Source organism: Oryctolagus cuniculus, chromosome 5, assembly GCF_964237555.1.
Source record: "Oryctolagus cuniculus chromosome 5, mOryCun1.1, whole genome shotgun sequence".
NCBI classification, from domain to species: Eukaryota; Metazoa; Chordata; class Mammalia; order Lagomorpha; family Leporidae; genus Oryctolagus; species Oryctolagus cuniculus.
Window position 1 is genome coordinate 137,881,501 of NC_091436.1, and position 13,465 is coordinate 137,894,965.

General features: G+C 35.8%; 1 protein-coding gene across 37 annotated transcripts in view; it reads left to right on the forward strand.

Moving 5' to 3' along the window:
* Positions 1-13,465, forward strand: part of TSBP1 (testis expressed basic protein 1) — a 122,231-nt gene that overhangs the window by 82,421 nt on the left and 26,345 nt on the right. For 8 of the 37 annotated variants that reach the window (XM_070074745.1, XM_070074746.1, XM_070074748.1 and 5 more), the window contains one exon: positions 3,331-6,943. The exons of 28 other annotated variants lie outside the window; for them this stretch is intronic. In XM_070074745.1, coding sequence (XP_069930846.1) covers positions 3,331-4,484 — 1,154 coding nt within the window. In that variant the 3' untranslated portion in view covers positions 4,485-6,943. Of the gene's footprint in view, positions 1-3,318; positions 6,944-13,465 lie in introns of those variants that run through there. One more of the 37 variants, XM_070074751.1, reaches the window with a different exon arrangement.

Sequence of the window (13,465 nt, forward strand, 5' to 3'; positions counted from 1 at the left end):
AATAGAAAACAGTTACTCTCAAGAGATAGTAAAAATAATAATATTTCATATATTAAGAAGGTTCAGCTTTTTTAGCACATCTCACAGAATTCTTAAGGATATAAATGTCAATGCAAAAACACTTCTCCATACCATTTCACACAGTGCCATACCCCAAATAAAATAACGGCTGCTGATAAAACTGTCAAAAATCATTATTTTCCATAATTGAACAATGTTCAGGATATGCAAATATCTATCACTGACTTTCTTTAAAAAATTAGAAATGAGTTTGTCTAGAATAAAATGTCAGTGCCCATATTTTAATGAAGAGCATGGAGAGGATACACATATTTTTATTTTGTGTCAAAAATTTAGAAAACACGGAAGTACAATATTCTTTTTGATTTATAATTACCTTCTTACATAACACAGGTGTGCCTAATTTTACAATGGATAAAATGCCAAAGTTATATGTACATCAAGTTTTCAAACATCAAACTAAATGTACCTGAAGTCTTCTGCATTAAAAGTCCAATAATTAATTCTTAAGCGAGAAATTTTCCTGTAATACAGTTAGCTGATCCTCTAAATTTTTATTGAGAATTATGAATATCTTGTCTTGACTGGGTAAGAGAGTTTTTGTCTGTATGGTCTCATTTGGCAGTAGTAAGAGTCAACATTTATTGACTACTTACTATGTTTTATGCAGGATACTGAGTGCTTTACTTAAATAATATTAGTTAATCCCCTAATTTTGTCCTCAATTATAAATAAGAAAGTGAAGTTTGTTCAGTGTCACCCAGCTAGTTAAGTATGCAGACAGGATTTGAACATCTGTGTCCAATGGTTATCCAATGCTGTATCCAATGCTTCTTTATCATTTGTCTAGAATCCTTCAATACCGCTACAAAGTAAGCACAGCAGACTAACCATAAGAAAGCAAACTCTTTGGAATATTCACTGATTTAACCAAACAAACCCAGTTAGCAGGCATTTTAAACCCAGGTGTGGCCGGCGCCGCAGCTCACTAGGCTAATCCTCCGCCTTGCAGCGCCCGCACACCGGGTTCTAGTCCCGGTCGGGGCGCCGGATTCTGTCCCGGTTGCCCCTCTTCCAGGCCAGCTCTCTGCTGTGGCCAGGGAGTGCAGTGGAGGATGGCCCAAGTCCTTGGGCCCTGCACCCCATGGGAGACCGGGATAAGTACCTTGCTCCTGCCATCAGATCAGCGCAGTGCGCCAGCCGCGGCGGCCATTGGAGGGTGAACCAACGGCAAAGGAAGACCTTTCTCTCTGTCTCTCTCTCACTGTCCACTCTGCCTGTCAAAAAAAAAAAATAATAATAATAAAAAAAATAAACCCAGGTGTTCTGATTCAATTTTAAATTTGGTATTCTGTCAGTTTAAATAATAAATATTGATTTTTCTTTTCAAAGCAAAAATATCCCTCTGCTTCATAGCAAGAGCTCACACAACTTTCCTTTGTAGCTTAGCTATCTCTTTGAGTGGGCATTTAGCCATTAAGTTTTTGAAGCCTCCATGCCACAGTAGGCTCAGGTTCCTTACTCGTTTCCTGCCAGTGCAAACCCTGGAGGCAGCTGTGATGGCTCAAATGATTTGGTTGCTGATCTTGTTACTGACACACACTTGGGAAACTTGGATTGCATTCCCAGCTCCAGGCTTCAGCCCAACCCAGTACTGGTCATTGTGGGCATTTGGAGAGTGAACCAGCAGATAGAAGCACACTCTTTATCTCTATCACAACTTCTCTACCTCTCAAATAAACAAAACTTTAAATAAATAAAAAAGGTATTTCTTTTACTCTATTGATGAAAGCAAATCATGAGAGAGAGAGAGAACCAAATGAATCACAATTGGCAAAAGCTAACAAATTCAAGTTTAGTACATCACACAGATATTGATACATAGCAGAGTTGATTTACCTGCACATGATTAAAGGTATCTGAAATTGTTGCAGAATGAACCAGCAACTATTGCAAAGAGCAGTCTAATATGATGGCTAGAACTAAATTATTGACTCTCACTAGACGGGTTCAAATCCCAACTCCACCACATACTAATTTCATGATCTTATTCACATTCATTTTCTGTGCTTTAGTGTCTTCAACTGTAAAGTGAACATAATAATAGTACCTACTATTGCTAAAAGGATTAAATGATTTAATATATAAAATGCTCAGAAAAGTGCCTGGTGTATGGTAAGCAAATATTTATCAAGTAGCTCAATTATTATATAATGAGATATGATTTTATTCAATACAGAAAGCATATTTACGGGTTTTTTTCCATTTTAAAAGATAGTTAGGCCAGCGCCATGGCTCAATAGGCTAATCCTCTGCCTTGCAGCGCCGGCACACCGGGTTCTAGTCCCGGTCGGGGTGCCGGATTCTGTCCCGGTTGCCCCTCTTCTAGGCCAGCTCTCAGCTGTGCCCCAGGAATGCAGTGGAGAATGGCCCAAGTGCTTGGGCCCTGCACCCCATGGGAGACCAGCAGAAGCACCTGGCTCCTGCCTTCAGATCAACACGGTGCGCCAGCTGCAGCACGCCGGCTGCAGCGGCCATTGAAGGGTGAACCAATGGCAAAGGAAGACCTTTCTGTCTCTCTCTCTCTCACTCTCCACTCTGCCTGTCAAAAAAAAAAAAAAGATAGTTATTGCTTCTTATCATTTTTCCTTAAAATAAATTTTCTTTTCTGAAAACATCTTTCTTTAGTCTTGAACTTGCTAGTCATAATCCAGTGAACAAACACCAGTTCATTTATAATACATTTACCTTTTCTCTAATTAGCTTTCCAATTTATTAAGAATAGTCTTTTTCCCCTTGGGCTAGAATTATTTTTTTAACTTTTATTTAATAAATATAAGCTTCCAAAGTACAGCTTTTGGATTACAGTGGCTTTTCCCCCCATAACCTCTCCCTCCCACCCACAACCATCCCATCTCCCAGTCCCTCTCCTATCCCATTCACATCAAGATTCATTTTCAACTATCTTTATATACAGAAGATCAATTTAGTATATACTAAGTAAAGATTTAAACAGTTTGCACCCACACAGAAACACAAAGTGTAAAGTACTGTTTGAGTACTAGTTATACTGTTAATTCTCATAGTACAACACATTAAGGACAGAGATCCTCCATGGGGAGTAATACTTCTATAATTTTATGCATAGATTTCCACCATTTTAATATTTTTGGGAATATCCCAAGTTACCATCTGTTTGTCAGTTTAAATTTGTAAAAAATGAACCAATATCTGGGGAAAATAAGGGTAAAGAGAAAATATTTGATATCCGTATCATGCACTTTGTTGTATGCTCAGTTATACTTCCAGGTTACATGGATGGAGAATATGCAAAAAAATCAGATTCCAAAGCCCAGATTCTAAAACGTGGAGGAACTACAAGTTCTCAAAAGGCTCTAGAAGAAAGCAGGAAAGCACTAAAAAAAGAAATATTTACAGATTCTGCTGAATCTTTGATATCAATACACAAAAAAGAGTCAAAAAGAAGGACAAAAGACAATGAATTGGAAAAAGAGAAGAAAGGGATGGATGTCGAGGTAGGCAGTAATGCTGAAATACCAAAAAGACAAAAATCTCAAATAAAGAAGAGTGATTCCATAATACCAGAAAGACCTGAAGCCCAAGAGAAGACAAGTGAAGAGGAAGTATCAGTAGTTCAGGGATCACAAAAAAAGACACACGAGGAAGCAGTACCAGAAGGACAGGAATCAAGTGAGGAAAAAGTACCAGAAGGAGAGCAAGTCCAAAAAAAGACGAGTGAGAGTAAAGCACCAGGAAAGGAAGTCCAAAAAAAGACAAGTGAGAAAAAAATACTAGAACAGGAAGTCCAAAAAATGACTAGTAATGAAGAAGTACAAGAAGTACAGGAAGCCCAAAAACAGAATAATGAGGAAAAAGTACCAGAAGCACAGGAAGTCCAAAAAAAGACAAGTGAGAGAAAAGCATCAAAACAAGAAGTCCAAAAACAAACAAGTGAGAGAAAAGTACCAGGAGAGGAAGTCCAAAAACAGACTAGTGAGGAAGAAGTACAGGAAGTCCAAAAACAGACTAGTGAGGAAGAAGTGCAGGAAGTCCAAAAACAGACAAGTGAAAGAAAAGTACCACGACAGGAAGTCCAAAAACAGACAAGTGAGAGAAAAGTACCAGTACAGGAAGTTCAAAAAAAGACTAGTGAGGAAGAAGTACAAGAAGTACAGGAAGTCCAAAAAAAGACAAGTGAGAGAAAAGTACCAGGATATGAAGTTCAAAAACAGACAAGTGAGAAAAAACTATCAGAAGGACAAGAAACCCAAGATAATGACAGCTCTGATGACAAAGGAAATACAGGCAAAATAATGGAAGATGCAGAAAAGGATCAAGAAGAAAGAAAAGATGCTAAAACCAAGGAAGGTGATAATGGAAAAGACAAAGGTAAAGGAAAGACCGAATCAGTAAAGGGCTCAATAAAGGGCAAAGGCAAGTAGAGAAAAGAAGTATAAGAAGTGGAAGAGTAAGGGTAAATAAAAGAAAGGTCCATAGGACAACTGATCATTATGATCCCCATCCTCCAGATACAAGCCATATCCAAGCTATCGCCAAATTGACTATAATTATAAAATCCCTTCTATTCATATACGTACAATTTTTGCTCTTCAAAAGTTTCACCATTTCTTAGACCTCTCAACCACAATCCTCACTTCCCAATGCTTATTTTATAACTTGATGCATATATTACTCAGTCAAGAAAGATTAGATGCTTCTTAAAATAAAACATTTGATTAAAGAAATGTACAATAATTTTTTATTGTGTAGTCTATCTCCATGGTAGCTATCTCCATGGTAGCATGCCCCACCAAACAATACACATCAGGATAGACCTAATGTTTACAAGGTCCTCTTCAAGCAATAAAAGATACATACAGACAAATAAGTCAGAGTACCTGCAACAAAGCTTGTAACATATACTTGGATAGTGATAAATGTGTACATGACAATTTAAAAAGCAAAATCGAGGTGTCAAAATAGTTTAGATGGACAATAAAATAAGAGTTCAGGAACATCTTATGGTCAGAAAGTAAGATGATTGTTTCATGAGGAAGGGAGTGGTGGTATTTGATGTGTCTCAAAAGACGGCTAGGATGTAACGCTAGTGTAGTAGAAAGAACAGAGGGAGGGAAAGGGCTGAAAGGCTGGCAAGCCCTACTCCAGGGTCAGTAGGTAATTTTTCTGACACAGAAGACTGATTAGAGGCATGTTAATATTTAATTTTGAAGAGGAAGTCATTTATGAGTTTGAAAAACAGCCTAAGAATTTATATTTTATTTCGTAGGCAGCTGAAAGCCTTCTGCAGTGTCTGAAAAGGCAAAATAGTGAAAAGGGTTGCATTACAAAATATGTTAGTGTTGTGATTGTGCAAAAAAATAGATTGAAGAAAATAAGCATCAAGTAGTATATAATGAAAGATGTTTGGAGTAAGCCACAGAAAAGAATAAATATGGGGGACAAATGCGAGATTTTTTTTCAAAAAAGAGTCACTATTTTATGACGATTGTCCTGAATACATATATGGAAAAGAAAGCAATGAAACAATTGGTGACTCTGTAACTTTTACAACTAGGTGAAAAAAATTGGTAATAAACTAGGAAGGAATAAATAACTGTTGATTTAAGAGGATAATAATTCCATTCATTCATGAGAGATCTAGAATTAGTCAAGTAGAGATAACAGTTGAAATTCTAAGAGTAAATTGAATGAACTCACTAAAGGAGAAAGTATAGGGTAGCAGAAGCACAAGGACAAGAACTGAGCTTGTTGTATATAATAGGTTGGAGAAGAATGTTAACTAAGGAAAACTTATGTAATGAAATGTGCTGATATTTAAGGATATTAAGAGTTTCCAAAAATGCATGATGAAAGGGTAACTGAGACTAGAAGGAAAATAAAGACTAAGAGACCATTGTTGTTGTTATTTGGAGATGACTCATGAACTTGCAAAGAGTACTTTACAAAGCAGGATTGCTAAAATAAAGAAGTTTGGCAGTTAGAATACAGAATAATAAGTCTATAACAGTGGTATATGCCTTCCAAAAGGAGTTCATTTTAGCCAACTTTAAAAACCATAGTTTTTTTTTTATCTATTTACTACTATATTCTGTGCTGGTCAGCACAAGAATATCACATTCAGTTCTGTCAAAGGATAAGGATAAATTCAAATGCCTTCAGGAGAGAAATTCTCAAGTAAGCAGTAAATTCACAGTTCACTTGGGGGAAAAATGCAAAGAAATCAGAATTATTTTCAAATATATGCATAGTCATCATGGATTAGAATATTTTCCATGGCCCCAAGGAATTGAAAGCAGTGAAACTACAATGTAACAGATTTTATCTCAGTTATGGGGAAATGGGAAACCCAAAAGAGTTTAAGGAGTTTAAGGCTGTGTGATCAGTGGTAATACTGCAAGATCCCCAGGAAACTGATATAGTTATAACAAGTTATCTTTATGAATCCTCCCAAAACTGAGGGTCTATAATTCAAAGTATTAAATTCTTTGCACTAATTAGGTGTCTTCCAAGGAAACTTCTCATTAGTGCTATGCTGATTATTTGAACAAATTTGACCCAAAAAATGCAGAAATCAGACTCTAGTCTTTGCCCAAAGTATAGGATATTTCATAAATGTTTCAAGTTACCCTACCAGAACTTTAGGAAGGTACCTCCACAGCTTCTAGCATAATCCACACTATTTGTATATCACTACTGTGTGCTGGTAATGTCGCCACAAGTATAGAAGCTAAGGCAAATTTTAGCAGCCTTAGAATCCTCCAGCCTTTAATGAACCACATAAAGTTAGCAGGACTGAATTAAAAATAAAAGGGGGAGGGGTAGTGAGAAAGAGAAAAAAGATAATGAAAATGAAATTTCTATAGCCTGTTTATTTTTTAAATATTTATTTATTTATTTGAAAGAGTTACACAGAGAGAGAAGGAGAGGCAGAGAGAGAGAGAGAGAGATCTTGTATCTACTGGTTCACTCCCCAGATGGCCGCTATAGCCTGAGCTGCACCAACCTGAAGTCAGGAGCCAAGAGCTTCTCTTGGGTCTTCCACGTGACTGCAGGGGTCCAAGGACTGGACTTGGACCATCTTCTACTGCTTTCCCGGGCCATAGCAGAAAGCTGGATCAGAAAAGGAACAGCTGGGTCTCGAACCGGCACCTATATGGAATGCCGGCACTTCAGGCAGCGACTTCACCGCTACGTCACAACACCGGCCCTCACATAAGTTTATTTTATGTCCCTAGAACATACACATCCAGAGATTTTACTATCCTTTGTTGACTTATATTTTGCACACATTTTGATATTATCACTGAAAATCTATAACCAAAAGGTTTTGTCACATAGTTACACAGTTTAAAGTATTTAGTTGCTCACCATCCCCATGTCATTTTTTTCTATAGGGATCTCTCTCTCTCTCTCTTCCATCTCACAGTTATTGATTAAATTCAGCTTATCTGATTTCTACTAAGAAGCAGGGAAGGGACTCCACAGTAGACAGACTTCAGTAATCCAGGTCAGCTGATTCCATATTTGTGTATATTCCACTGATTAGTAAGAGATGGATCCATAGAAACTTCCCTATATGTTCTCCATAACTTCTAACTTGAATCTAAAACATTTCACTGCCACTGAAATAAGCCATCCAATAGGAAATATGAAATTTTGTGAGCCATTCTCCAAAATCCACTGAAAAACCGACCAGTTTAAAGCAATTTTTTTGACAGGCAGAGTGGACAGTGAGAGAGAGAGACAGAGAGAAAGGTCTTCCTTTTTGCCGTTGATTCACCCTCCAATGGCCACCGCGGCCTGCGCGCTGCGGCCAGAGAACTCCACTGATCCAATGGAAGGAGCCAGGTGCTTCTCCTGGTCTCCCATGGGGTGCAGGGCCCAAGCACTTGGGCCATCCTCCACTGCACTCCCTGGCCACAGCAGAGAGCTGGCCTGGAAGAGGGGCAACCCAGACAGAATCCGGTGCCCCAACCGGGACTAGAACCCGGTGTGACGGCACCACAAGGCGGAGGATTAGCCTAGTGAGCCGCGGCGCTGGCCTCATTTTCAATTCTCTTTATATACAGAAGATCAGTTTAGCATACATTAAGTAAAGGTTTCAACAGTTTGCACCCACATAGAAACACAAAGTGAAAAATACTGCTTGAGTACTAGTTATAGCATTAAATCACAATGTACAGCACATTAAGGACAGAGATCCCACATGAGGAGTAAGTGCACAGTGACTCCCGTTGTTTACTTAACAAATTGACACTCCTGTTTATGGCATCAGCAATCACCCTAGGCTCTTGTCATGAGTTGCCAAGGCTATGGAAGCCTTTTGAGCTCACCGACTCTGATCATATTTAGACAAGGTCATAGTCAAAGTGGAAGTTCTCTCCTCCCTTCAGAGAAAGGTACCTCCTTCTTTGATGACCTGTTCTTTCCACTGGGATCTCACTCACAGAGATCTTTCATTTAGGTTTTTTTGTTGTTGTTGTTTGTTTGTTTGTTTGCCAGAGTGTCTTGGCTTTCCATGCCTGAAATACTCTCATGGGCTTTTCAGCTGGATCTGCATGCCTTAAGGGCTGATTCTGAGGCCAGAGTGCTGTTTAGGACATCCGCCATTCTATGAGTCTGCTGTGTATCTCGGTTCCCATGTTGGATCATTCTCTCCCTTTTTTATTCTATCGGTTAGCATTTGCAGACACTAGTCTTGTTTAGGTGATCCCTTTGACTCTTAGTCCTATCATTATGATCTATTGTGAACAGAAATTAATCACTTGGACTAGTGAGATGGCATTGGTACATGCCACCTTGATGGGACTGGACTGGAATCCCCTGGTATGTTTCTAACTCTACCATTTGCGGCAAGTCAGCTTGAGCATGTCCCAAATTTCACATCTCTTCCCTCTCTTGTTCCCACTCTTATATTTAACAGTGATCATTTTTCAGTTAAGTTTCAACACTTAGGAATAACTGTGTATTGATTACAGTATTCAACCAAAAGTATTAAGTAGAACAAACAAAAAAAAATACTAAGAGGATAACATATTAAGTTGTTCATCAACAGTCAGGAAAAGGGCTGATCAAGTCACTGTTTCTCATAGTGTTCATTTCACTTTAACAGGTTTCCTTTTGGTGCTCAGTTAGTTGTCACCGATCAGGGAGAACAAATGATATTTGTCCCTTTCAGACTGGCTTATTTCACTCAGCATAATGTTTTCCAGATTCCTCCATCTTGTTGCAAATGACCGGGTTTCATTTCAAAATGACAAGAAGTTTAGTAGAATGACAAAAATTTTAGGAAAATGTATATGTATTTCCAAAACAGTTACAATATAAAATAAAGAATGTGAAACTCACCAGAAATCAATGGTGGTAATTTTGTTTTACAAATAAGCTAACACAAATATCAAATGCACTGTTAACTAGAATTGGTAGATGCCATAGATTTAGTCGTTTTTCATTTAGAAACAGAATGTGGGGGGGAAAGTAGCAAAACAGGTAAAGAGATAATGAAACTGAAAGAAAAAATACAAGTATTGAAAAAGTAGCAATCTGTATAAATCCTGTTAGTATAGTTCCCATCCCAAATAAAGTTTCCTTAGTAATGTATTAAAAATCAATTTCCCATTTGCCCCCAAATATGTCTTAACCTAGGCTTTCCCTGTCATATCTAGGAGATGTCTACAGAGAGCTTCAAAGGGGAAAGGTATAGAGTAGAAAACAATATATAGAACTGAGTACAGGGAACTGGTAACATGAAAAATGTACCGAAGGAAAAACAGCAGAACCCAAAGAGATAAAAAGATAAGCCGAAAAATTGTTTAAAATACTGAGTTTTACATTTGATGAAATTCCATTACTCTCCCCACTTAAAACAACTGGGAATAGAAAAACAACCTCTATTCCTATGCGCTACTTAAGTTCTGATTATGGTTTTGAAGTGTAAGCTTATTTTCCTAGTATTTAAGCATGAAAGACACCCTTATCCATCATCATCCAGAAAACTGAGTACCTACCAAGACTGTGAAGTCAAACCTAGGAGATGCCACACTACAGATTATACACAATGTAACCCAGATCCCAATATTATTTAAATATTTAATAAATTTCTCTTCAAAAATTAAGAAGTCATGATATTACTCACCATTTGTATTAGGTTCTGTAAAAAATAATTTGTGACCATATATATATATATATATATATATAAAAGCATTTATGTGTGTGTGTGCACTTAAACATCAATTTAGGGGGCCAGCATTGTAGCATAGCAGGTTATGTCACTACCTGTGATGCTGACATATACCACATGGGCAACAGTATACATCCCAGCTGCTCCACAGCTGATCCAGTTCCCAATGTGCCTGGTAAGGGGGAAGAGGATGGCCTACATGCTTGGGCCCCTGCATCTAGATGGGAGACCTGGAAGAAGCTCCTGGTTCCTAGCTTTGGCCTGGCTTAGCCCTGGCCATTGTAGCCATTTGGGGAATAAACCAGCAGGTGGAAGATCTCTGTCTCTCTTTCAAATAGATCTTTTTTAAAAAAAAATTCAATTTAGCTATTCCATGTGTACACATTTCAAGACATCATGCAGTACATGGAAATACATACAATTATTATTTCTCAACTAAAATAATAATAAATTTAAAATAAATTATTAACAATAGTAGACATTTACAAGTCAAGGATATATTTGTAGCTTGTTAAGGATAAAAATAATTTTAAAATATACAATTATAAAACAGAAGTTGGTTATGAAATAATTTTTAAAAATCACTTCAAAGAAAGGCCCAAAAAACAAAAATTAGTATAAAAGATAGATTAAAAAAAGAAAGCAAACAGAAAAATAATTTTATACCCAAATATATCAATAATTACATTATTTTTATATTTTATTAATATAAGTGAAAATATTTCATGTTATTCACAGATACAGTTCTTAGAATATAACACTTCCCTCCATCCTCTTTCCCCTTCCTAATTTTTCTGATAATATATTTTTAATTTAAATTAATTTAATTTAGTCAGAGCCTTAATGCTCCACTAAATAAGGAATTCAACAAGTAAAAAGTAGAAAGACCACAGTTCAGCAAGAATATAGATAAGGCCTATAAGTAATAATTAAATCCAAACATGGCAATTTCACTCATACATTAAGTATTTTTTATACTCCATATGTTGGTTACTACAAATCACAGAAAACATTTGTATTTTGGGATCTGACTGATTTCATTAAACATAATGGTATCCAGTTGCCTTTATTTTGCTGCAAAAGTCAGAATTTCAAGGTTGAGTTGATATTCCACATTTTCTTTATGCAGTCATCAGTTATTGGATATCTAGGTTGATTCCATATTATAAATGTGCTAAATGATCCTACTAAAAAGTAAAGATCACTAAAATGGAATGAACAGAATACAAAGGCCATGATAGGACACTTAATATTATATTCAACAATGTAATAAAGAACTCAAATTCATATTAGTGATTGACAGTAAAGACGTTTGTCTATAGTGAGCTCTGAAAAATTTATGAACCTTCCAAACAATGATGTTATGCTTAGAGACTGAGTTATTTTAAATCCAATGACATTTAAGGACTTCATTTTTATTGTTTCATTAATCAAATGCTTAACAAAAATTTAAGGTAAACTAGCTTCTCGCACATATCACTCTACCTATTTGACTCATTAAAATTTGTCCTCAATAAATTCTGTGTTCTGCAATTTATTTAAAAATAGCAAGTGGTGGCCTTGTTCAGTCAAAAGTGATATTTTATTGATTTCTTTCCATAATACATTAGCTATCATTTTCTCTATTATTCAACACAAAAATTTTGGAGCTGAGTTTCTCATAGACTGTTCTCAATACTGTCTGTGTAAAAATGCAGTATGCTCTATTTCAAATAACAACCCACTTGAGTTATTATTGAATTTCTAAGAGAAAATGCCACAGAATCATAAAAAACTTGAATCATAAAATTAACCTAATGCTAGTCATAGGTTTTTGTCAGTGGAAAAGAGAAAAAAATTTCAATCAGCAAAGGTTAGCTGAAATAAAGACAAAAATAGAATAAGAGAATAGAAAATTAGAACAATAAGAAAGAGAAAACTTTATAGTAGACAAATTTAATGAATTGTTTCATCAGTTTATGAAGAGTGCCCATGTTTAAGAGAAGCTAATAAAGAAAAACAAAATCAGATATATATCAGTAAATTAATATCTTTCAAACTTACTCAGTGATTGAATGACTACAGAAATAAATTTTCACTGAATGAAGTTTCACAATAATATGCTTTTCACTTAGCATAAATATTAAAGAGGAGATAAAAAAGCAACTGATTTCCTAAGATTTCTTGTTATCTGATTGCTTATGAGCCATTATCAAATACTTGTGCCTGAACCAATAGCTTCTAACTGATGCAACATTTTCATACTTATGGAATAGCATTTTATGGGACCATCCTTGAAAAATTGAGAGACTTTAATGATGGACACATAAAGAACTGATCAAAACACACTTTTAAAAGAATGTATTAATGCAAAGAGAACAGATTTCATGTGTTTCATAGGTACAGTTCAAAGAAGACAACCAAAATATACTTTTGTTTGTGTTTGAACACAAAGCCACACTGTATATTGCTAATTTTTTAACCTTCACTAATATAAAGACAACAGATTTCATGTATTTCATAATAGAATTCTAAGATAACCATATTGCCTCCTTCTTACATCCTCCCTTAAACTCCTCTTCCTTAATTTATTTTCCTTTAATTTTTGCAGTATTTTTTATATTTCATATATACAGTTATAAAGAGTATATTACTTCCCACCATACTCTCTATCCCTCCCTTTCTCCAACTCTTATTTTTCTTTTAATTTTTACAATGACATACTTTCAATTATCTTCATTATCACAATTAACCTGATTTACTAAACTCAGTGGTAGAGGCTTTTATGTACCCTGGTTTTTATTTAAGACCTCCAAATTAATAATTTCCTGCATTATTGAGAATATCTTTAACTTCATCTAATTACAGAAAAATAAATCGAGACTAAAAATATCAAACTACATATCAAAAATCAATAAGAGTTTTCCTACTAAGAAGAGATGCATTTAAATTCGGCTACAGCAAATGAGGTGAAGAAAAACATTCAGGGGGAATAAAAGGAAAATAAAGGTGGAAATTAAGAGAGTAACAAATAAACATGAACACAATACTGAAAGACTACAACAGATGAAGTTTCCAAATTGAGTTTCTCTCTGTGCTGTTATTAATTTCTACAATGTTTAATATATTCTTTTGTCAAGTATGCATTGAATATATCTTTTACTAAGTTGATCTTTCCATTCTCTTAATATATTTTGATGAACTGAAATCATAGTTTCTATATAGTCTGATTCATCACTCTGT